Source organism: Cydia pomonella, unplaced genomic scaffold (genome assembly GCF_033807575.1).
Source record: "Cydia pomonella isolate Wapato2018A unplaced genomic scaffold, ilCydPomo1 PGA_scaffold_148, whole genome shotgun sequence".
Taxonomy (NCBI): Eukaryota; Metazoa; Arthropoda; class Insecta; order Lepidoptera; family Tortricidae; genus Cydia; species Cydia pomonella.
Genome location: NW_026907791.1, coordinates 36,819 through 63,245, shown reverse-complemented (window position 1 = coordinate 63,245; position 26,427 = coordinate 36,819). Strand labels below are relative to the sequence as shown.

The 26,427-nt window shown below is 35.7% G+C and overlaps 1 protein-coding gene across 5 annotated transcripts in view; it reads left to right on the top strand.

Annotated features, from left to right (window-relative positions):
* The window catches only part of LOC133533286 (calcium-binding protein E63-1-like), a 42,985-nt gene extending 17,592 nt beyond the window's left edge, over positions 1-25,393 (top strand). For 4 of the 5 annotated variants that reach the window (XM_061872248.1, XM_061872250.1, XM_061872251.1 and 1 more), the window contains exons 3-7: positions 4,915-5,002; positions 13,291-13,434; positions 21,452-21,584; positions 22,271-22,419; positions 23,228-25,393. In XM_061872248.1, the coding sequence (XP_061728232.1) occupies positions 4,915-5,002; positions 13,291-13,434; positions 21,452-21,584; positions 22,271-22,419; positions 23,228-23,250 (537 nt within the window). In that variant the 3' untranslated portion in view covers positions 23,251-25,393. Of the gene's footprint in view, positions 1-4,914; positions 5,003-5,109; positions 5,189-13,290; positions 13,435-21,451; positions 21,585-22,270; positions 22,420-23,227 lie in introns of those variants that run through there. The other variant, XM_061872252.1, reaches the window with a different exon arrangement.
* The last annotated feature ends 1,034 nt before the right edge of the window (positions 25,394-26,427 follow it).

Here is a 26,427-nt window from a genome sequence, read left to right as displayed (position 1 = left end):
GTGTGCAGTACGAGTGCCAGTTTTCCATCCATTCCAGATTAACGTCGAAGAATACTGGGCCCTGGATTTGGGAGTCTGACCGGATAGGTCTACGAGATTTGAGGCGTGCGTTAGAGAGGCTATTCTGTGTTTTTTTTTGTTTTTTTTATGTAGGTAACCAGAGTCCTCCCCTCCTACATAGTTGAGAGGATGAAACTGAAGAAGCATGCCGTCGCAGTATTCCTCGCCACAGAGAAGGCGTTCGACAAGGTCTGGCATGAGGGCCTGCAAGCCAAAACTGTCAACGTCATCGGCCCCACGTCGAGTCATACACGTTGTCAACTCCTTCCTCACCAACCGACGCTTTCAAGTGACTTCGCGGGAGTCCCACAAGAAAGCTATCTATCGCCATCTTGTTATGCTTGGTACACCGATGATATCTCGGTGGTTGGCCGCGTCAAGCTGGGTCTGTTCGCAGACGATGCAGCGTACTACGCGTCGTCCATCACACCAACCCACGCCTCACTGAAGATCCAGCGCTAACTTGATGTCCTACCTGAGTGGCTGACCAAACGGAGGTTCTAGGTGAACGTCACTAAGACGCAGCCGCTCCTCACGAGAGCAGCCCATACGAGCAATTACTAGGCGAGGAGATATTGGGGCAGCACATAGCAAAATACCTAGAGGTCACACAGGGGCTTCACAACGGAGCAACACACGGAGGAGTTAGTGAGACGGGCTATAACTGCGCGTACCCTGCTTCGTCTACTGCTCCACAGCCGCCATCCCCCATACGCATAAAGCTGGGGATCTTTACGACTTACTTGCCAGGACTCTCCTGCTAGGAGACGCTGAGTCTCCAAGCGATTGTTAGAGCGCCGCCAAAAAGGGCCAGAAATGGCCACCTCAAACCCCCCAGAAAGGGAAGTAAAAAAATGAAGTTGGTTTTTACTACAATTCGAAACTGAATGACAAAAATAAGATCCGTCCGCGTCCATCCGTATTCGGTTTTAATACGGTCCAAAACTAAATGAAAACAGTGAGCGTTATACAGTAAACAGTGAAATATTTGACGTCCGTACGTTGCTATCGCGGACTCTGGTTGGTCAACGCGTGTCACGCGTTTGTTTTCCTCCTCGCACTTCATCCAATGTATCTTTATTATCAAATTGTCCAACGACCACGTAGCAATATTCATAATGACCAGACAATGTGATAAATAATGAAGTTCAGATAATAATTTATCACTTGGCCCGATATAGCTTGCCATTATTCATAATGCCCGGGCATTATATATAATGCCCACATTAATCACTTGGTCCATGACATATACATATGAACCGTTCATTAATGTCTAGTGAAAATGTTAAATTGATTGCCCGGTGTGATGTGATAAAACATTATTGGGTAATTCCACGAGACTGTAACGTCAGTTACCAATTCTTTCGTGTTTTCTTACATTAATTAAGCAAATTTAAGTGTCTGTATGTCTGGCGGAGCCCTACAGGTATTTGGTTGTACCTTACAGAATCAACGTGTGAACCAAAAATGACCGAAGTAAAACCTATGTCCTTGTAGTTATAATAAAAATGCAATCAAAATCCATATTAGACAATATCTCGTTTATTGTTAACATTATTCAGTTTTCATGAAGTTAAAAGTTCATTCCAATCTAGAGCTATATTTCAATATTTTTTTATAAAAAGCGAGATGACCTTCAAATACGGTATTCTTTGTTTGTAAACATTACACGACACAAACATAAATATTTCATGTTTCAGCGTATGTGTTAATGTAAATTAACGTCAACTTTGACTTCTTAAATATATTTTATCTGAATTGATCCAGATGGTTTGCTCATTCAGATATTTTATAATAACCGACTAAACATATAGAAGCAGAATATAATCATTAACATTATTAGAGAAGCGAATCATACACGCCAAATTATCTATACCTAGCCGCTTGCCAACTATTTATTACAAATCACTACCACAAATCATCGCGTAAGTGGTCGGTGGCTGTATTGGTTATCCAAGAGTCTGAATCTGATAATGGTTATTAACATTAGGGAACTATATCTAGCACAACAAAAATTCTTGAAGAGTAATGATATTTCCAATACTTTCCACCCAAAACTGCACTCTATTTGTAAATATCAACAAACTAAAATATATTCGTACAAAATAGCGGCTCTTGAAATATTTTATGTAATTTTAGCTTTACCTTGAAGTGTTAGCGACAGGAGTGTTTATCTAACAATTATGCTACATGATTTAGGGCCATCTTTGATGGCGGGTGTGCTTTGTACTCGCAGTTTATTTACCGAGAGAGACGCCTGTGCCGATGCCGTGGCATTTGAGACCTGTACTATGTCATATTTTTTCTCAAAGCGAGTCGTAGTGGTGGGGGCGCCGGGTGTTTACTGGTCGTGTCGCGATTTGATGCCGTGCCAAGCGCGACACCAGCTATTTCTATGCTAACTTCACGCGCGCATACTACCTATAAGCTTCCTTCGTTTAATCAAGGTCCCTCGTGTCCATAATTGAGGATGTATTGAGCATCAAACCGATTTGCCTAAAATAGTCGAATCACTTTAATTCGTGACGCCGCAGCCAGTCAGAGATAAATTAACATAATTTCTTTGGCAACACTCCGGACGATCAAAGTAATTGTCTGAAGAATGACTGAGACTAGAAAATAAACACAGACATTCAGTGACAAACCACCTCACAACAAAACCTTATTTGTCAATATCGTTTTTCTGTTATGTACTCAGGGGTATGATTTACTGAAATGGACCTAAAAGCTCTGCCGTGTCCGCATAAACTGGAACTGAGTTACAAATATTCTACCACAAAGTTTAAAAATAAATGTCAAAGTAGAACATATGGAGCCATACCTTTGTATCGGAATATACTGGAATCTTTGCCAGAGCAAGCTTACTTCCGTTTCCCGAAGCCTTGCCTCGGAGGGCTCGTTATAATCTACTCCTAACTGTGTATGCGCGGTAACTGTGGGCTTACCGCCAACATCGAATATTTGAGAATCGTTATATATCTCACTATCACTCTTGCATATTCGAACGATAGAGAGGCACATAACAATTTTCGGTTTAAAATTGTTGGCGGTAGGCTCTCTGGCACCAGCTTTGTGCTAGTCATTCTCATGCATTAACCAAATGAAGGGAAGGAAGTACTTATCGTCTTTGCGCCAAATCCTTGTCGAGGTTAAGTGCTGTCAAACAAAGTCCAAGTTGTAAATCATAATCAATGTCCACCACATGTTTATGTCATAATTTGTCTGGCATTGGTATTCGTGTCAGTGATGTTAACACCTAGTATAATCTACAATTTAAAAATACGGTACGGTATGATGCATTACCTAACACAGCTACATGCTTATGTGAACAACAAAGCGACATTCAACAATATATATATATAGCACCTATTTTATTCGTTATTATTTAGTTGCACGCATATGTAGAGTTTCATTTTGTAGCGAGAACATTATAATAATAATAATAATAAGTATTTTACTTTTATATCCATATTATAAAAACCTAGCCTAAGATAAAAGATATATAAAGAGAATAAAAATATAAGCTTTATTTCAGAATTAGGTTTGCCATATATTTTAGTGACATTATAACTTAAAATCTATATTATTGTACAGATACAACACATACACATGAACATATAAATAAATTCAGAAGTACCTATGTATTTACATTTGATATAGGTGGACAGCATGTGCATCCTTAATAAATAGGTCGGTATTGTCGGTACAGTTTCAAAACTTGTAAAAGTACTACTATTTCATACAAAGAAAAAATGCAAACTCGCTCAAACGATATTCAGTGAGTCAAGCGAATGACATTGTGGGAGATCACATAAAATATTGAAGTAGGATCATCTCGTTAGATAAGATTGTGTAATGTCAATGATATATACGCGGATAGCGGCGACCGCGGCGCGGGCGTTAAAGATACTGTGGGAGCCATAAATTATATGAAAAGCACTGAAGAGTTGTATAATATAGTCTAAAATATGATTAAAAAATTCTGCAATTTATTTCGATCAACAAAGCACGTCTTGTTTTGGTACTTACTCAGAGAAGTCAAATCAAGTATAGCGCATTTAGACCATCCCAGCAACGCTGGTATTATATGTAGTATACTGTGGTTTAAGCTAATCATATTATGAAAGTATAGTTGGGTGCAGAAATTTACAGTGGTTTCTCTGGCTAGCAGTTTGAAACGTAGATCAATGTATACCATAACGCGTCCCTGGCCCTACCCGTGGTGTCTTAGACAGTTTGAAACCACTTAATTTTACAATGTATTGCATGTCATAAGTCTCTTTTATCTCTCTTTTTTACGAGTATATGTAGGATACATGTAGACGTCTAATTGCTAACACTCGTTTTAAATATATATAAAAAAAATACATTTTTGTTCTCTGTTATAATATTTTTATGGAATAGGTAATTTAATTCATTAAAAATGTAAATTTATTAAACAGTAAAAAAAACAGTATGCTACAATTATACTATGAATATAAAATAATGTCAATTGGTTTATTTCCTAATATTTCGGTAAAAAATTGCATATTATTTTACATTAAAAGTAATCAGGAAATAAAAGTAGAATTCACCGATAACCGAGCACTGACAATTTATTCATAGTTAGAATGTGCCGCTGTTTTTGCTACACGAATAACCAATACATTATAAGAATCCCCTCAATTGTAGTATTATGTTGATCACTTGGCCGATAAAATTGATAAGAGTACTAAATTTGATAAAGAGCTCAGTATCGTCCGGATATTACTTACATTTATTTCATTGTTTCAAAATAACAGTGGCGCTTTATTTTCCGGTATTTTAAAACACAGTTTAATGGCTTGTGATGATATCGGAAGTATTGTTTTGCAGCAAGAAGATGAGAAGAAGAATAAGAAAAGACAATCGCCGGTCGACGAGCGGCCTGTGGTCCCGGCGCCGAGCGAAGCTATGCTCAACAGTAAGTAAATCACACATACAAATAATAAGAAAAGACAATCGCCGGTCGACGAGCGGCCTGTGGTCCCGGCGCCGAGCGAAGCCATGCTCAACAGTAAGTAAATCACACATACAAATAATAAGAAAAGACAATCGCCGGTCGACGAGCGGCCTGTGGTCCCGGCGCCGAGCGAAGCCATGCTCAACAGTAAGTAAATCACACATACAAATAATAAAATAACTCACTTTTAAGTCTAATATTTCAATGTTTATTTGTTTTTCCTGGTTATAAATTTAATGTCTTAAATTTTTTTACAACTACATATTTAGTTTGGCTGTCCGTAAAATAACACTCTATCTGTCTATTCACGATGTCACGAGGTCACATCGTGAATAATCTTTAGTTTCCGGTATTTTTAAGTGATAAAATCGTATACAGTTTAGTTTAAACTATATTTACGTATTTCAATTCAAAGCCGAATACACGGGAAAAGGGAAAACATTGTTTGTTTGATTGTTTGGCATGATTTAAAACTTGCAGTTGACGGCATAAAATATTTTTCTAACCAGGAACTATTTTGAAAGCATGACGAATAAAATAATAAAAACCGGCCAAGAGCATGTCGGGCCACGCTCAGTGTAGGGTTCCGTGTTACTCTTCGGTCACAATAAGCTAAACTGGAGCTTAAAGTATAGTAAATTGTTAACCAAGGGATGAAACGGTACCTTTCACCCGAGTTAAACAAATAGGCAAATTTGCATAATTAGTACCTAATTAAAGTAAGTCTTTTTACTATGAAGGGAAAACTTTTTGCGATAACTCAAAAACAGCTAAACTGATCATGTCCGCTATAGTTTTGTAGTAGTGAAGCCAAACATTTCATTATGGTGTCCATTTTCGTAAATGGTCAGGCCTTATACGAGTAGCAAATGTTTCAGTTGTGTCATCACTCGTTACATTAGCCTGGCGGAATACAATTTGTGAAATGACTGACGGCGCTTCGTTGACACAGTTTACTGGTATGTTGTGTCCTATTGATTACACAGGCTATTGATGTAGTTCTTGATTAATTTAAAACCGAATTCTACATAATAGGAAATAATATAAGCAAATAAGTCTGTAACGATTCTGATAACACACGCAGTGCTAATGTTATTAAGGAAACAAATAAACTGTAAATATTCATTACAGGACAAGCAAGTTAACACGAGTTAAAATTTTGGAATTTATACCTTCCCGAAGATGAGCTTCCTAATCAGTAAATTTTATATTTTATTTAGCATAGGTATATAACTTTCCGAAATAAAATTGTGTGGTTATAACAGAGGCTTGTGGTCTATTGAAATCTCATCTCAAAAAGCACCTAAAATTACCGTGTTTTGGGTTTATTAGTCAAATACACTCCAAAGCCAATACATAAGTAGTTAATTAATTCGGTTTAGTAACTACGTACCTAAACAAACTCGCCATTTTATTACTCGTGTTCTTTATACGTACGTATGTCCCTAACCTCGGCGTCTATGACAAAGAGCCTTTAAACTTCTAAAAGAATTCTTGTTAGATTTTATTATAAAACCACCAGAGCAGAGCTAGCCTTTTGTACGGGTCAGTGAACATAATCCAACTTGCTGCATACTTGGAGCAATGTCTCTTGACTAAGCTTGAGTTTATTACGGTATTTAAGCCAACACCTGCCACCCCAATGAACCTTATATTTCACTTAAATTCAGACTTGTGGGACGCTCATAGAATAACAGTATAAACATTTATGTAAAAAGATACAAGTAGCCAGTATTTATTTGGGTATCTGGTTTGTCGATGTATACTTTTACGTTATATTATAGCTTATCTATGTGTTGCAATGTCCGCATGCATTGCAAATGTTAGGCGAAGTAAGCAACGGTTTTTATTTGGAACCATTACAATGTTAAAATATTCATTGAGTGACGGACATATTATTAAAAATAAAATGAAGATATATACTCGATCCGAGATTCTCAATTCCAATTACCAAGATATGACTCATGAAGCGGGAATGCTATAAGCAAAAAAATCGATTCCACTAATTTATTCAGTCACCAAAAAATTTAGAGTCGTTCCAAGACGATTGCGATTTCCCGCGACCGGTATTTTAGGACACTCGCGGGATATTATGTCAGTTTATAATAACATACTAACGTTTTAACTGGCCATTCATTATACAAGGGAGCCGCACGGTCGAACATTTGGCAACTGTTGGAATTCTCTTTGACCGAGATGCGGCGCGACGAACGACGAGCGCGAGCGGGGCCGTGACCGTCAAATATGTTATAATGTGCACCGCACTCATGAATACCTACCGTAGTTAAAAAAAGAAATGAAATTCTCACCTTTTTTTAAACTCGTAGAAAAATTCTTCGTACGTATGTTAAGAAAACCGGTCAAGTGCGAGTCCGTTTAACTCGCGCACCGAGGGTTCTGTACAAACTTTCAACTATCTCATGTAAAAATAAACATGAAAGGCTTTTGAACAGAAATATACTAAGTATAGATGTGAACAGCGCCATCTATTGTTAGTTAGCTTTTTTGGATAATTCTTTATTATGTGTACCGAATGTTTTTTTTTAAAGAAGGTAAACCTATAACCTAACCTATATTAAACCAAATAAAAAAATTATTAATTTTTATTAGGTAACCTATACTGTAATCTCGTAGAAATTTCAAGTATAATCACCTAATAAAGCAGGTTAAATTGCAAATAAAATTAGAAAAACTTTTTTAATTATTAAAAAAAATGTATCAAGATGTGATTATACTTTTACTGTAATATTTATGATAATTTTAATGTTATGTAAACAAATATAATAGTAGGTAAGTATTCTTCGATGATCATTTATAGCAAAAATAGATTTACCGAGTTTTTTTGCCGCCTAGATATTTCTGTAGTAATCCAAGAAAATGACAAGAAGAGTCATTAGGTAATAAGTTTAGAGCGCGAACTTTATTACGAAGATAAGAGAAAGATAAAGCAATCTTTTGTCAATATAGTGACATGTTATATGACGGCGGGCTGATGGCGGGCCATTTCCACCGAGCACCTTGAGATACTTTGCATACATGATAAGAATTATAACAATCTCATCAGCATCACACAGTTCTGACGTTCTTACGTTAAACGCGAGTCCCGTCACGGTAACAAAGAAATTATATAATAATGACCACTCAAAAGAAAGACAACGATTTCTGTAAGTGCCAGTGCTGTTTTGTGTGCTATTGAAGTCCTAGCAAAACTGTGCGCGTATGTAATATTCAGGGTTACTTTGACAGGGCTAATACGCAATCAATGCTGCCTCATCAAAAACCTTTATAAGCATCCATATAATGAGCTAACGTTTGTACGGATTCTATCAACAAATAATACGTTTCTGCAAAACAAACGCAATAAATAAACTTTCAGATACACACGATTCGTCTAAATAAACAAACTTTCAATTGCATTGCAACTAAGGAGTACCTATAGTTCAATCATGGAGAGTATAAAAGGGGAAAGTGAAGTGTTTATTTTATTGTTTGTTTCGTTTCGTTTCGTTTGATTGTTTGTGTCGCATAGTGCCAGCCGCCATTCGCAAGTTAACCTCCCAGTCACAATTCGTGTACATTGTATTGTATGGTTGGGCGAGGCGTTGTTTACAGCTCGGCGCTTTTTGTCGGAGTCAAATGGACGCAATAGCGAAAATGCTTCTTTGTTGCAACTAACACTGATTTTCAATACACTATTGTTAATGTTGTTTAACACTGTAACAACAATTATTTTAAAATGTAGAATGATACACGGTTTTCTTTTTCTTATTATAGAGCATAAATTAAAAGGCTATATAAACAGTATAAACACTCTCATAATGGATGTGGATTCAATAATAAAACTTAAACTACAAACCCTGTAATAGCAAGTACATTACGATACAAGTGTGAAAAATAGGAAATTCACACATGTATCGTACAACGTTTCACAGTAGGTACATAAATAAGTATGGTCCGTTAACATTTCGACATAGTTACGTAATGTGCTGATTATCGCACTAGTGCGGTAAAGTACTAGTACCATATCTACACTATACAGTACAAATTGTTTAACATCAGGTTTTAAACACTGACAACATTTTACCATAAAAAAGTCATAAAGCTGCTAATAAGTTTGACGTTTCATTAATTTCGATCTGTTAAAAAAACGGCGCCATACTTGTTTGGAGAAAAAAAAACATCCCATCAAAAACATAAATGTGAAATGAGAGCCAAGTTCAATATAAAATTAAGATAATGCGTCGTTGTTGTCTTTGCCTACAAAAGAATTGAGATCTATATGGATGCCAAGTTCTATGTTGAAAATCCTGAATTTTTAGTTACAAGAATATGCAACGTTTTAAAATGAATTTATATAACAATTTCTTGTTTCTTGATACTAACACAATGTTTGCTGCTTAATAGGAAATATATATTTAATCTTAAATTTAAACAGACTATTATTTACACAATCCATTTATTTCACTTGGGAAGTAATTTAATTTCAAGATTTGACTTGGCTAGTTTTTTCGTACAGGCTATATTATATTATATTTGTATATTTCACTTTTATAAAATTTGGTTTAATAGTAAAAACCAGCCAAGTCAAATCCTGAAATTAAATAACGACCCAAGTGAAATAACTGCGTTGTGTAAATAATTTGTATTGTATTCTATTATTGAGCTTTCTTGTTCCTTGACTTGACTTGGATCTAAATTATTATGATATACTCCGTCTAAGGTTTTACATCTAGAGAGTACAACGTAGGTAAGCCTGCCCTTTGCTAAATATTGAGGAGCCTATATCAAGAAGAGCGCTGTCAAGACTAAGGCCTTGTGATTTGTGGATAGTAATGGCATAACTATATGCTAAGCAAACAGGGAATTGTTCCCGATGAACATATGTATTACTTAATATCTGAAACATAGTCTTGACACGTTCTAATTCGTAAATTATGATTAAATTTGATTGTAATTTTTCCAATGGATCCGTTTACAAGCCTCTTAATGACATCTAATGTTTCTTCGCAACATTACACATGCACCTATTTTTATTTTGATAACATTTTCTAAGCCAGCGGTTAATGATGAATCACCCTCGTTCAGTACTTCCTTTTCTCGTGTTTTTAAATACCGTCGACAGTCTATTTCGTCTGTAGAATTTAATTAAATTTCTGATTGTTCCATACTTGCAAACATTGTATTATTAAACTGATTACACATATCTTTAGTGGGACATAAGCATACGACGGTATCAACGGTTTAAAATAAGTTATAATTTCCTTAAGCAGGTCGTTGTGGTTTTTAGCGGTCAATTTAAGGAGTCGATTAGACAAAGCACACCTGTCTTGACTTGTTATTACACCGATTGTTACTCGATCCAACATTTCGCCGAAAAGTTGGTTGTTTTTTGCCTCTGCATCTGGAAGTGGGTTAGATTTTTGACCTATATCGATATATGATTTTTTTTCAATCGAATTTTAAAATAATTTTCTGTTTTCTGACTTTTTCCCCTTTGTACACCTAATAACCAACCTTGTTGCCAAATATCAAGTTTCTAGGTCATCTGGAAGTGGGTTAGGTTTTTGACCTATATCGATATATGATTTTTTTTCAATCGAATTTTCAATAATTGTCTGGTTTCAGATTTTTCTCCTTATGTACACATAATAACCTACCTTATTACCAAATAATACGTTTCTAGGTCATCTGGAAGTGGGTTAGACTTTTGAACAATATCAATAAATGTTTTTTTTTTTCAATCGATATTTCAATAATTTTCTGTTTTTAGATTTTTTCCCTTATATACACCTAATGGCCTACCTTGTTGCTTAATATCAAGTTTCTAGGTCATCTGGAAGTGGGTTACCTTTTTGATCTATATCAATATATGTTTTTTTTTCAATTAAATTTTCAATATATTTCTGATTTTAGATTTTTTCCTTAATATACACCTAATAGCTTACCTTGTTGCCTAATATCAAGTTTCTAGGTCATCTGGAAGTGGGTTAGGTTTTTGACCTATATCAATATATTATTATTTTTTCACTCGAATTGTCAATAATTTTCTGTTTTCAGATTTTTCTCCTTATGTACATATAATAGCCTAGCTTGGTGCCAATTTTCAAGTTTCTAGGTCATCTGGAAGTGGGTTAGGTTTTTGACCTATATCAATATATGTATGTTTTTTTTTCAATCGAATTTTAAATAATTCTCTGTTTTCAGATTTTTTCCTTTATGTACACGTAATAGCCTACCTTTTTGCCAAACATCAAGTTTCTAGGTCATCTGGAAGTGGGTTAGGTTTTTGACCTATATCGATATATGATTTTTTTTCAATCGAATTTTCAATAATTTTCAGTTTTCAGATTTTTTCTCCTATGCACACTTAATAGCCTACCTCGGTGCCAAATTTCAACTTTCTAGGTCACCTAGAAGTGGGTTAGGTTTTTGATCTATAAGTCAGTCAGTCACAATGCCGATTTTTAAACATTAATATATCAATAACTGATTGAGCTACGTCTATGAAATTTTGTACTTTAGACAAGCTAAAGGGTTTGAATAACTGTGCCAAATTTCATGTGTGTAGGTTAAATAGGTTTCACGTTGTGAAGGGGTCAAAAGTAGCTCGAAATTGTTCGTGTAATATTACACACGGTTGCGTTGCCAGTTCTTTTTTCTTTGAACTTGGCTGGACACGCTACCGCGTGTCTAGATCGTTGTGTAGTTTGGTAAGCCATATACTTCAGTAGAAAGAGGCGGCAAGTTTAAAAAATGAAGGCGCGAAGGGTCAGTCTTCTATAAAAATATTGAATCTCGCGCTTTTTTCTACTGACAAAGTGGGTTTGCCAGAGTATAAATTGTTACTTATGTTGAAGCCAATTCCAGTATCTTTCATAAACACGTCGAAAACATAAAAGACGAATAAATAGAACATTCAATTTTTAACACGTAAAGTAGATACAGGTAGTATCAGTGAAATTTCAAAAATAGTTAAATTTTTCTCTTAAATGTTTAATGGTTGATGTCGTTGCCATAGGTATTAAATTAAACTTATATTAGTGTAAGAAAAAAGTATTCTTGATACTTCATACTATAGTCTTGCAAATAACTTTTTTTGGGTGGTATTACAAGCGTAAGACAAAGACAGCAGGATTCTCTCAATCTATGTTTGAAATGAGACAGTCCTGGGCCAAACTATGTATGAGTTTCATTTCTTTATACATATATAGAATGTTAATAAGTATGTACTAAGTACTTAGGCAAAGTAACAAAACTAACCAAACCATTCCTTAATTTATAACATAAGTAACATAACTAGTATCTAATCCTATTTTAAAGCAGAATAAACCTAAAATAAGTAAGGTTCTAATAAGCTCTCTTCAATTTCCGCCCTAACTATGATCAATAGCGAAGATTAGGTTGCAAGGACGTGCTCTCGATGTCTTAGCCTTGGCCCTTATCTCTGAAACTTGAAGCAACGCTTCGATACTGAAAATTTTAAAAAAATATTGTGTAATGGGACGGTTTACTTCGACACGGCCAAAGCACAACCAATTTTAGAAAATAAAGTGACTAAACCTGTGGTAGCAGTCACCACTTTATTAGTCAGCACGCAGCTGGCTTTTTTCTTTCAGATAACTTTTTATCTGTAATTTGATGAACTCTAAATCTAAAGGTTTTTCTTTCTACGTATGAGTGGCTACCATTCCTTAATCCACCAACGGATCAACAGCTGACGTTCACGAAGCGTCATAAAACATCTCCCTTAGTTACTTTAAGAGTTATCGTCCGGGAAAAATCATCTAACGGTATTTGTGCCTGGCTCAGGGTCTAATAGGTTATAAAGTACTGATTTAAGTATTCCGTGCGGCTCCATTATCAAGGCTAATGCATGTTTTGATTCTTTATCTACGTCCTAATCGCTCGTCTGATGGTTGTGACCATAGGCTACTGAATGTATTAGCGCTCTCCAAGATGAAGCTTGAGGCGAATAACGGTAAAAACTTACCTAAAGTCTCTCTTCCATGTAGTTGTGAAAAGTTTACAAGAGCTTATACTTTAAATTACTTGACATGGCCTTCTATTTATGCTGAATCTTTATTCTTCATGAATAGGTAATAAATTATAACGAAGTGAAACGAAACCAAACTTCTTAACAGAGTTTTACAAACCTTACATCATATTACAAATATCAATACGGAACGCTTATCCGAGCACTTTAATAATACCCTAGATTAAAAATGGTAACATATTCGTAAAATTTCCAGATCTCCGCACAGCGTTCGGGCTACTGGACCGCGACAGCGACGGGCACGTGACGCCTGAGGAGCTGCAGTTCATGCTGCGGAACCTCGGCATCGAAGTCAGCGATGACCTCATTGGGGACCTCATCAAGGACGCTAGTCGGACGGGTCAGTAACTACCAACATATTGTCTACTCGTGCGACGTACTGACGTGCCGAACGCTTCCAGAATTTCGAAATTTCCACATGGAATAATTTCGGAAACCTCTCCTATTTTTCTACGGATAACGAAATTTTCCATTTCCAAAACGAAAACTTTATTTATTGATTTTTGAAATTCCAACTTTTTTAAAAATCTTAACAACGAAGCGTATCGAAGTTATAGATAGCCCATGTACATATGTATATGCTCGGGTTATTTAATATCAGTACTAAAGCAGACGGTGGTCGACCGAACCTCTCCATCATTTAAGTAATATATAAGTAGGTACAGTCAGCATCAAATAGAAGTGCCCGCCAAAGTTGGCAAATATATCGTAACACAACTTTGTTATAATGTAGAAAATTAGAAATAAGGATGTGTTCCGATATACACCGTGTCTTATTGAATTCCGTTAACTTCGGGGTATCGGTATGTACGTTTTAAAACTAAATGGCATAGTTAATTTATTAATATAAATATATATAATTATATATATATTTATCATTTATAATTATTTATTATATATTTTATTTTTTGTAAAAAGTGATTAAATGTTGCATAGCGTTTTTGTAACACGGGCATTTGCATTTAACTCAACCAACAATTGAAAACTGTGACATATCAATGTCATTTCGAACATCGATCGTCCGTGATAATACTTTGCCGTAGCAAATCTATAAACTTGTAGTAAACACAAATCAATATGTAAACAGTTCCTAAGGCAACTGTATATGCTCATAAGGGCTTTATCAGATAAAAATAAATTATTGATTATCTCGAAAATGAAGTTAATTAGACTACACCGGTGTCAAGAAAGTTACTTAGTTTAAGCTCAGGAATGCACGCTTGAAATTAACAAAAACAAAACACGGTGGCCACTTTGTCCGTCACTTTCTATTTGATGCTGACTACATAATACTCTCGCTCCAGCGGATTCCATAACAATGCCAATTCCAAGTCAAGTTAAATGTAATGAGGTAACTTAGGGACGTGTTTTTTTCATAGACAGTTGATCCACACGAACCTGCCGCAAAAAAGTCACTCCAATACAATCGAAGTTACGCTCTAATTTTAAAACGAAATGTTTAAATTAGATGAAATATGTCATGAACATTAACCTAATAAATAAGCGTCTGGTGCTAATTTTCGTCACTAAAAATTGTTATAAGAAGAAAATAGAGCGAGTAGTAGTTTTATATGTAATTCTGTATCAGACATAGACGTATAGGGACCGTGCGCGTTGGAGGGTCTGCCATCTTGTGGCCTGAATCGGAACCATAAACATGTACATTTACACGTCACGTGTTTTCTTGTGCATAGTAGGTTCTGCCATCTTGTGGGGTACATCGGAACAATAAACATCATATTTACGCCTCGCGCCAAAAATCTGACGGCTCCTGTGCTGCCTCCTACAGTTCATGCACGCTCCCTATATAATATGGTACCACTGTCCCACCTAAAACGGACTAATGTAAAAGCGGGCGGAGCGGCGGAAAGCGCCGAAAATTTGAAACGTAATAAATATAAGAGCCTCGGTAGAAAGTACCATTTTGTACATTTGGCGTTGAAACTCTAGATACAATGGGGTCCCAGCTCGCACAAGTTGTTTGCAGAAATCTCTAAGTGTCTGTTTGATGTAACTCGTGACCGAAGAGCTGGCGGCTTCCTCGCACAACGTATATAGATATTGCGATACAACGAGGAAATGCCGCCAGCATCCTTGGTACAATGCCTTAAGGGCCTATTTTAGTTTTCAGCTAGTTATTAGTAGTAATACCTCTGTATATATCTAATTTGTAAATAATTCATTTCCTTATTTATAATATGTTACTTCAATTAATAAACATATTACTTATTTCAAAAGGTAGTTTTAAAATGAGAGGGTAACTTTGATTGTATGGCGTCGCCTTCGCCGTGTTTATTTTCATATCATACCTAGTATGCTTAGGTATTGGGTTATGTTATGTAAAAGATAAGCTGATAACTTGCTTCATGCAATGGGGGATATGAGCTTAATCAATATGGTGAATTTTAACAAATCGAAATGCATTTGCACGTTCTGTGCGAATGTATTTTACGTTGTACTGCGTAGGTATGACGAGGCAGTTGTATTAGGAAGGATGTCCCCAAATACCTAACGTAACTCAACGGTTTAACCTCGGCTCTAATTGAGATAACGATTGTCATTGTCACAAACCAACGAACTAAGCCACTTTGATATAAATTGTGACAATTACCTCAAAATGAACTCTTAACTACTGTTACGAATCAAAAAACGAGCCAAAAAAAATAAGAGCCTAGCCGTAAAAACAAACTGGTAGCAACTTCGTTAACATTAAAGTTAAAGCAGAGGCTTTAGATTGGGTTTTCACCCATACAGCCTTATTAATTACAGGGGTTATGTCAAAAAGTTCAGGAGTTGGTTTACGGTACAAATTAAGCACCAACGCCCAGTACCTTTAAGGTTACTTAAACCGTTAAGTCAAAATTACCGCTTTACAGTTTTCTTAAGTATTACCGCGGTAAAAAAAATGTATTTATATCTAGCAAAATTACCTACCTACTATTAAATTAAGGTTACTTTTATGAGCGTTTTGTGCCAAAAAAACGTTGAATAAAAAGCAGACAAATTGGCAACAACAGGCGATGGAAAGATGGAAATCGACGTGGTAGTGAGAGAATTTAGATTTATTAATAATATACGCCCTTGATGTTTCTTTCAAAGTGTTATGCATGTTTGTACCAAATTGAGCATTGCCTTATGGTTGCAGTTTGAGAACGTGCCAAGCTGAAGCACGTGTGAATGTGTCATATGTAATTTATAAGTGCACGGCGCGCATCTAGAGAAATCTGTCGCCATTAAATTGAAACCAACATTTGCCTAATAATCTCTTTGTGCTAGTTGTACTTATAATGAATCCAGGTTTGACGACCGGTCTGGCCTAGTGGGTAGTGACCCTGCCTATGAAGCCGATAGTCCTGGTTCGAATCCCGGCAAGGGCATTTATTTGAATGATGAGCACAGATATTTGTTCCTGAGTCATGGGTGTTTTCTACTCGTATGTATTTAAGTATTTTATATATAAGGCGATATACTGGCGTGGCCTTAGGACCTAGGAACATGTAAAGGTATTTGTAGTAGATTAGATTCTGATTTGTCTGTAGTGATGCACTTGCCAGCAATAGTAATAGTATGAAGGGTAATTCGTAACGTTGAAAGACTTGAAAAGAATCAGTCGCATAGGTACCGACAGCAAAACCGACCGTCTGCTAAAATTAAGATATGTTTACGTTGACTATAATTAAAGCGTGTGGGCATCCGTATTATTGTTGGCATGGAAAAACGTCCAAGTAATTGTTCCTCGACTTCTAGAAGGTAAATAAACAACAGTTCATCAAATATACTAAATATCATGTGAATATAGAGCGAAATTTAGACCGTGCTTAACATGTGATTAGGGAATGCATAAACCGGTTTTATCTTCGGTTTTACCAAAAAAAAACCGAAACAGGTTAAAACCGGTTTCGGTTTTTAGAATCAAAAATTCTTAAATTCATCGCCATGGAATAAAGAAAAGATTGCTTCACGTGTAAAAACGAATGCTAGTATAGTATATACACGATTTTATCACGAAATTAAAGACAGAATATCTGACTATTTTATTGTATTGTATGGGAATTGTCAAATAACTTATTGTTATTTGTAACTAGGAATAGGAACAAAACAATTTTATTAAATTTTTTTTTTTTTAAATATATGACAATATCAATTTATAATTTAATGTTATTTATCTTAAATCAAATGGCCCAATCCAAAATCTTGCTCTAAGTTTTTCGCTGTCTTCTAGTAAATATTCAAGTAGTTAATTCGTTTACTGTTACTACCTTCCTTCATAAAATATTTGCTAAGTTATTATGGATTTGTAAAGTAGGAAATAAATGAAATAAGCTAATACAACAATTCTCGTCACGTGTTTCTTCTCGAAAAGTCGATTAGAAACTGATGGTGTTAGCTTAAACTGGGCAAACACAGGTAGTCAAGTAATTCCATTCTTTAGGGTTTGAACTACTCTTTCCTATTAGTGCGAAAGAGACAAAAAAGGTTGTCGGTAAGTCGTTATCACCGAACCAACAAAAGACTCTAAAGCATTGATATAATTGATTAAGTAGAATTTTTCTACAGCGCATCGCATAATAAAATTATAAGTAAGACCTTTTATACCAATTCGTACACCAGCACGGATGTCCTGCCACTGCCAGTACTTTATATTATATAAATCTTTCGTATTTTGTATCGTAAAAATTCATTTAGCGTTACAAATGATCAAACTAACATAACACCACATTATTTGATTTGATGTCGATTCAACCGGTTTAGGACCGATTTATACCCTTATAATGAATAAAACATGCAACTTAGGTAAATAAATAAAAAAACCGAATAAAACCGAAACCGGTTTTTTCAAATTCTAAAAACCCGGTTTTGGGTTTCCGTCAAAAAACCGGTTTTAACCGGTTTTTTCGGTTTCGGTTAAAACCGGTTTGCATTCCCTACATGTGATATGACTAGAAGTTGAAGAATATTATAGATCATGTCATTCACGAAGACTCATAGTGTGAAGATATTAAAGGTTACATTTGAGAAATCTGCGCGTCATCGTGAATGACACGAACTATAAATAGCAACAAAGCAACATATTTTATTCTGTTCAACTCATAACTGAATGACATTGACAGAACAGGACAACAAGGTATAAAATACCTTAGATGAGAAGTCACTAGGCAGAACTAAGAATCCTCAATATGTATAATATGTCAAACTGTAAAGACCATAACAATTCACCCTTTAGTAGCGAATGCATTTAAGTTTTAAAACAATAATAAAAACACGCAGATGTATTTTGTATACATTATTCAATTATATTCATCAATTTGCCTGAAATATTTACAAATTGTGCCTTTCTGACCTTCACCGTTTCCTTGGTACCGACTACCACAGCTAATGGGGCGTCACGCAAGTAACGCAATAAGCTTTCTTGAACTTTTTCGAGTCTACTCGATGGATGGATGGATGGATGGTACCTAGATTCTTCGTAACGAGAAGCCGTTTAATTTTCTTCCTATATCCCTATTTTATTATAATTGACGTGTGCTTTTGCCAAATGATTTGCCAATTTATAGCTCTTACAGGCACTGGGCGAAAATTTTAAAATGATAAAACAAGCGCTAAGCCGAAAGTGGACGACAGCTGCGTGTGATGACGGCTTCTTCATACCATGGAATTTGTTCTTCGCTTCTAACTTTTATAATAATCAAAATACGAAATAGTCACATGAAGGGGAATGGTTAATATACTCGAAACTGTTTAAAAATAATTTTCCATAATGTCAGCCATAGAAGAAAATGGGACCTATGTTTGTATGGAGAGGCGGTCGTCCACTGGATTGTGGATTCTTAAACTTCTGAGTACGCGAGCAGCGTAATGGCTTTGATCTTATAATTGCATGATTCGCCATTGAGGCAAGTGTTAACCCTTTACCAGGCCTTGAAGAACTAGCGTGTGTCTTTTTGAAGATTTGCAACCGTGTTGAATGTCTTATACACAATGTATTTACAAAAGTCGGATATGTTCCTGTAAACCAGAAAAAACGTGGGGTACGGTAATCCCGTTGCCTCTCTGAGTAATTATATTTTTCTTGATCAGGCAAAGGGTGATATGTCCACATGTAAATGATATACTATGTGGGTGGCGTATGGCGTATCAGCCTTTGCCTGGTAAAGGGTTAATATTATTCTCGGCACCGTTATAAGATTAATAAATAGCCTTTAGATATCAATGGGCCTTTGGCTGAAAATAAATGATCTATTCATTTAATCGGGTAGATGTCAGGTGTAACCCATGCCCTCGGCTCAGGACATGGTGTGACCTCTGCGTTTGCACGCAACCACGATAACGTCCAGCCCTATCATTCACAAATCATCTTATCTTAATCTTCTTCTTATATATCTTGACCTGTGCGCTTTATAGCGATTATAAGTGATTAAAGGTCTGACTATAGTGGAGCGCCTCTGGTGAAGTGGATCGTTTAGGGAATAACGGCCAGTCCTATCCGCGATCGCATCGCACTATGCTAATGCTATTTACCGTCCACATCTGAGATTAGTTCACGGACGATACGAGCGATTGGCTTGATGGAGTTGCATTGACGTAACAGATGGTCAGGAAATAATGGTTAGCGTTAAAATGCCGTGGCTTTATCATACATTTGAGAAAAAAAGAGTTTATTTTAGTGTACAAGTTTATTATTTTATTTTAACACTCAACATGTCTAGAGCACCAACAATTGCGCCCACGGGACGGGACCTATTATAGAAAAAATAGCAAAATTATCGGACGTGCAATATATTAGAATCCTTTAAAGAATTTACTCGTAGAATTTACCCATTTGTAATTCCTACTTTATCCCATTTGAAACTATATCTACGAAATCTGCTACCATCGGAATCTAGTTACTAAGTGCCTTTTAATGTTATAAACCAAACTTCTCCAGTGTGATAATTATAAGTTAGCTTTGCCACTTCGTATTACGTACTAATTTAAATTTGGGTTTCATTTTCATTGGCAATGTATCAGAAATATACGGAAAAACCTCGGGTTACAACAAAGGGCGTCTCGTAACGTAAACATAATGATATAGCCGGGTATAATGGCTAAATATTGGTAATAATGAGCACATAATAAACACGAAAGAGGCGGGCGGAGGGTAAAGCGTTGACGTCATCACTTTAATGATGGCCTGCCATGGTAATTAAGATTTAACGACACGTCCTTTTGTTCAATTATTAGCATTCATTTTTACACGGGGCAAACAGGCGAAATGTATTCTAACAATTAGGCATTTGATAAAATTAGGCAGTTACATAAAATAGCTGGCTATCTTTGCATTTTTGCAAATATTTAGGTACAGTCAGCCTCAAATACTTTGTAGCAGTCAAAGTGGCCAAATAGTTCAGTACACCATACTAAATATATGGTGTACCAAACTATTTGGCCACTTCGGTTGCTACAAAGTATTTGACGCTGACTCTACGGCATTGTTCAGTATAAAAAAAAACACTCAGAGGCTTGGTTGATGATTGTCAAACGGCATAAAGGCTGTTGAAATGATGCCACTTTAGAATGTTAATTACTTATTGAAAAGGTCATAGTATCAGATCATACATAATACCTTATAGGAAATGTTATTTCGTTCGTTTTATTTGTACTTTTTTTTTTTTGCCAAAAAATACAATAATGTACAAATGGCGGACTTAATGCCAAACGGCTTTCAGTACGAGTCAACCATTGGGAAAGTTTACACGTATCGTTCGTTTTACTTTCAAGTACTGATGGTACTAAATCCGGTTAAGCCTTAGAGTAGGTACCTATTTAATGTACAGTGAGAGCTAAGACTAGCGATATTAAAGCAAATTGAAATTCATACTTCCTAGTTTAAGTTCTTGTTATATCTACGCATTAACTTCAATGGCATGGGCGTTCTTTCTAATCGTGTTTTTTTATGGATCAAAACGCTCAAATAAGTCGAGGTACCAATATCTACCTATATTATGTATGTATGTATATGTATGTATGTCACTTTATTGCACATAAACAGGTTAACATAAAATTATAGTCCCCGCAGTACGGTCACGTCTGAAAATATCTTACTCGTACTTTATTGCCCATATATTAAGGTAGTATTTTTTTTTTTGCAAAATATGACTCAAATAATACCTAATACTCTCATATCTAACCCCAAGAAAGCAATTTTAAAAATATTTACATTCAGTTTTTTTTTTAAATTAATGCTTCATTATTACAAAGTGTGATAATACCTGTCAAATTACTCAATACGAGTAAAATAAGAGTACCTATTGAAACTTGGTTTACCCCGTATTATGCAGATAATTGTTACATAAATAGTTAAATACTATTTATTGCAGGTAACGGCCTAATAGATGAGAACGACTTTATGCAGTGGGTGACAAAGATTCAGGCGTTACAAGGGATGGACGTTAGTAACAGTGGCGGTGATACCGAAGAGGAAATCACGAAGGACCTGCTCGCTGCTTTTAAGTAAGCAACCTATTTAATCTGTACCTTAACAATATAACATAAGAATCAGTTTTACTTCTCCCAGAACGACCCTGTTTATGGAACAAACGCAGTCTTAACTATTATAGTCACGGAGTGTTTTTTTCTAAATCTATTACTAGATTTTCGGATAGTGCTTTCATGAAACAAATAAAAGAATAACGGGATCATTTTTAACGAAAAAAAAACATAATTTTGACTTTGGAAGATCAATCACGAAACTAACATTACCCTTAACTCGCCCAATTAACTATCGGAATACCTTTGTACACCTTACGTAAGATCGGGGCTCTGACTTCCAGTTGCATTCAGGGCCAGTTGCACCAACCATAATAGACGCAATGGTCAACGGCAATCAGCAGTCAACTATGAAATTCCCCATATAATAAAATTTTGCGATGACAGACGGTTTGGTGTAACCGACCCTTTATAATTTAGTAGCCCGTCCTAACTCTTGATTTCATATCCGATGACTAACACTGCACAGTAGATTGCTTGTTTTGCGAAAAATCTTTTCGGCAAATAAATAACTTGAAACTTCCTACCTACCTGTTGCATATTTTGGGTATTCAAATATACATTTTAAAAATTGAAATTTAGCAAGCATCACTAAAAAACTAAGCTAAATAAATGTTATGTGATAAACACGTGTAACGTGTTCGTTACAGAGTGTTCGACCGCGACAACAACGGCTACATAACGCGAGACGAGCTACGGAGCGCGCTCGAGATCATCGGCGAGCCGGTCACGGACGCGCAACTCAACCAGGTGCTCGCGCTCGGAGACATCGACCACGACGGCCGGATCGACTACGAGGGTAATTATCAGATTGACTACAACGACTATAGTAGATTATCGGCGAGCCGGTCACGGACGCGCAACTCAACCGATGTTCACGCTCGGAGACATCGACCACGGCGGCCGGGTCCACTACGAGGGTAACTATTAGATCGACTACAAGTATAGCGGGATATCATCAGCGAGCTGTCACGGACTCTCAGCTATTACTACCTTCCTGTACACCTTCTTCCCGAAATACCTAAAGCACCGGAGATAGAAAAACAAAATGGTTTGAGATGATGAATCATTTTTAAATTTTATATTAAAGGAAAAAATGGAAAAAGTTACGCCTCCGGCAGGACTAGAACTCGCAACCTCCGCAATCCGTGCGTTGCTCTTAACGAGAGAAGTTTTAACTATGACATTGATGCATAAAGCGGGGTGGTTACAGAGGCCTACCGCAAAACGTGAAATTCAAAATTTTGTTATCCACCTCTTTATCGCTCGAATATGCAAGAGTGGTAGAGAATAAGATAATGAACTAACACTGAACTAATAATAAACTTCGAGTTTTGTATTTCACGGTACGCCCTCAGTATATGCTAGAGGCGCCCCTTACGCAGAGTTTTGCGTCATATCCCCTATTGAGCTACGGAAGCCTATACCAGAACCTCGCAAAACTTTCCATTCCTTTCCTTATGTATACACGCCTACTTTATGTGTACGTGTAGCCTTATGACTCATTTTATTTTTCTTTACCTGTTGGTTCAAACCTAGCTCCTTGGAAGCTATTTTAAAGCTAAAATGGTCTGAAACTATAATAATAAAAAACTGTTTTGTTCCAGAATTCGTGAAAATGCTGTTGTAACTTCATGGAAGGAAGACCTCACTAGAGATTATGGTAGAATATTATAAAGACAGCGTCTACGCGAGCGGCGCTACTCGCTTCGTGCGTGTCGGGGCAGTTCCCATTTGTTCTAAACAAGTAACAATAGGTAACTGTAGTCCCAATGGTATAGTCAGCAACAAGATATAGCCAAGCGGAATAAAATAAGGTTTTTACCTTCATTTTATTGAGTAAATAGTCTTACACAGATGTTTACACAACTTGTTCACGTATTTTGCTGCTAACTTTTATTGCCATAGGATTTGGATTATTTATCTCTTGTCACACTCTTGGCAGTTTAGAACTAAGTACTCGTATCACTTACATCTCGGAGACATATACGACAAATGGGATTTACCCTGACTTTAGAAGTTATGTGAAGACATAAAAGGTTGCTCGAAAAATCTTCCATAAATATACAATGCCTACTTATTATTATTATATACTTTATATATAGAGCTATATTTATCGAGGATTTTGTTAATCGTAAAATCAAGGTACCTGCAATAAAAATATTGAAATGTGGTACCGCTAAACAATTATTACTTATGATAGAACATTTTGTAAAGAAAAATAGAAGTATTACAAAGGTTCGGTATCTATTGAGAAAGTTGTAAATAGATTTTGTAATATTAAACAAATGAAGTTATTAACAATATAGGTTAGAATAATTAAGATAATGTTGATATAATATACATATAATTATGTACTTATGGCGTAATATATTTTGCATTCGTATTTAGATTTGGGAGTCCGTACTTGCAAGCGTGGGTACGGAATAAATATTTTATGGTTGTGAATGATTTGTAAGCTCTATTGGATGGGTTTGTAATTTGCTAAAAAATCAGGATACAAAAAACAACGAATATTTTATTTTACAGATACAAAAAAACAACAAAATAAAAGCAAGTGTTCAATACATATATGATACTGGTCTTATTCGCATTAGACCTACCTATACCACTTAATACCTCTATCTGCTTACCCAGGTACTTCAGGTAATCCAGGTCTAAAAATACATGAGCAATATAACTCAAAAACTCATAGAAAAACTACCGCCCTACTTTCACCTAAACTTTATATATGGTTAATTCTGGACCCTTGAAAAATCTTATTAAGAAGTAAGTCAAATCCGCAATATTACACAAAGTACAATAATCGTCCATTTAAATTATTTTAGATAGTGATATTGTTTACGAACGAAGTTTGCGAGTTTTAATATAAATTGAATAGCTAAAGACAATACCTGCTGCTTGATGTAAAATACAGTCACAAAGGCAAAATATACAATACTCAGCGATATATTATGTACTCAACAATATAGACGTATATTTTGATTGAAGACATTCATAATTCTATTATTTAGATCTAGGCTGTTGCAATTTCTAAAAGGTACGTACTACGTTACGTACCATTCTATCTACATTTATTAAGACCTTGAATATAGTTATAACGTTTAGTAAAACCTTGTTAAATATTCTCTAGTCAGATCGCTGTTTCAATAGTAGAAATATTTTGTGATTGAATATTAATTACCTTTATAATACATGTGAACAATGATAACCGAACGAAACTAATAGACAAGCGAAGTCTTCGCTAGATGACGCTGACCGTTGTTTAATTGATTCAATTGTTTGTGATGTAAATAATTATCTAAGGGCCACTTGCACCATTCCAATAACCCGGGTTTAATCGGTTAAACCTGGAGTTACCATGGTTACCAATACAATTTGACACTGGGTTAACGGTTTAACCGGTTAACCCCGGGTTTGTGGGATGGTGCAAGTGGCCCTTAGTGTCACTTGTTCAGTTTTCAACCAAAACTATAATTACGCAAATCCTACTTTAACATTTCACAAAGAGAATATATTATTAACAGGACATGGGCTGATTTAGATGGCGCGCGAACTCGAACTTGAGGACTATTGGTTACTTCTAATTCAGCCGACCAATCTAATACCGCAATGTAATGATAATCGCATGAGAGTTCTCGCACCGTCTAAATGAGCCTTAACGGGACACCGCGAGTAAGTACGCCGAACACATGTTAGATTAAAGCCTTTCTGAAAGGCGTGTGATGTGGAATGAGTGATCAATAAATTTTGAATTTGTTATTTTATTTTTACTACCTCTTTTTTATTTCAGCATTTCTTCTAACATTTCGAGATTTTTATGAAATTCGCAAGGGTGTTTAAAACAACTGGCCAAAGTTAAACGTTTCTAACTAGTTAGTAGAAAAACTACAGTTCTTATTGTCAAAGCTGTTTCTCATTTCAAAGTACAGGAAAGGATTTTGATTACTGTCTTACTTCGTAGCACAAGGCCTCTAGTGCCATATCAGATATCAGGCCCGAGCAAGGATATTTTTCCGTTTCACCAAATAGGATCACATTTTTTATAATATTCGAATGTTAAAAAATGGTTCATATGCAAAAATATCTAACATTGAACATTTTTGGCAATTAGAGACAAAGTATTTTTTTACATTTCAAATATTGTTAACGATGTGCTGATATTTGGTGAAAAGGAAAAATATTCTTGCTCGGGCCTGATATCAGGCATTCCGTGAAACGGAAAGCGATTATCAGGTTCGAAAGCGGGACTGATTTCGGGCCCGATATCGGGAAGTGTGGATGTAATTGGTGCTTTAGTCAGTCTGTCGCAGTAACGATTAATATGAAAGCTTCTAGGGGACATTATAGTCTTTTTCAAACACGAAGGGTAGGGTGACTTTTTTCGTTCCATGCCATTGACGTACACAAAAAATACATATCTTCGTAGCTTAAAATATCTCATTATAATAGACACAAATCACCAAAATATATAATATTATGTTATAAAAATAAAAAGATTAATTTTAATATCGTTAAGTTTCATTTTGTAAAACGGAACTAATTTGCAATAGAGTTTGACTCTACTTATCGACCGAATCTATTCCGGTCGTGTCAAATCGTTGCCAGGTATGTTTCCTTATAAAAATCATCACCAATAGAATCAATTATATGGCCTTTGCAAATTTAATCGAGGATCGTAAAAAATTGTTTCTAATTTGCATTGTCACAACCCTTTTTGACATATATCAGCCTACCCTTCAAGTTTGGAAAAGACTAATGTCACTGTGACAAGGTACGAAGACGAACAGAAATGAAACTCCCCAAG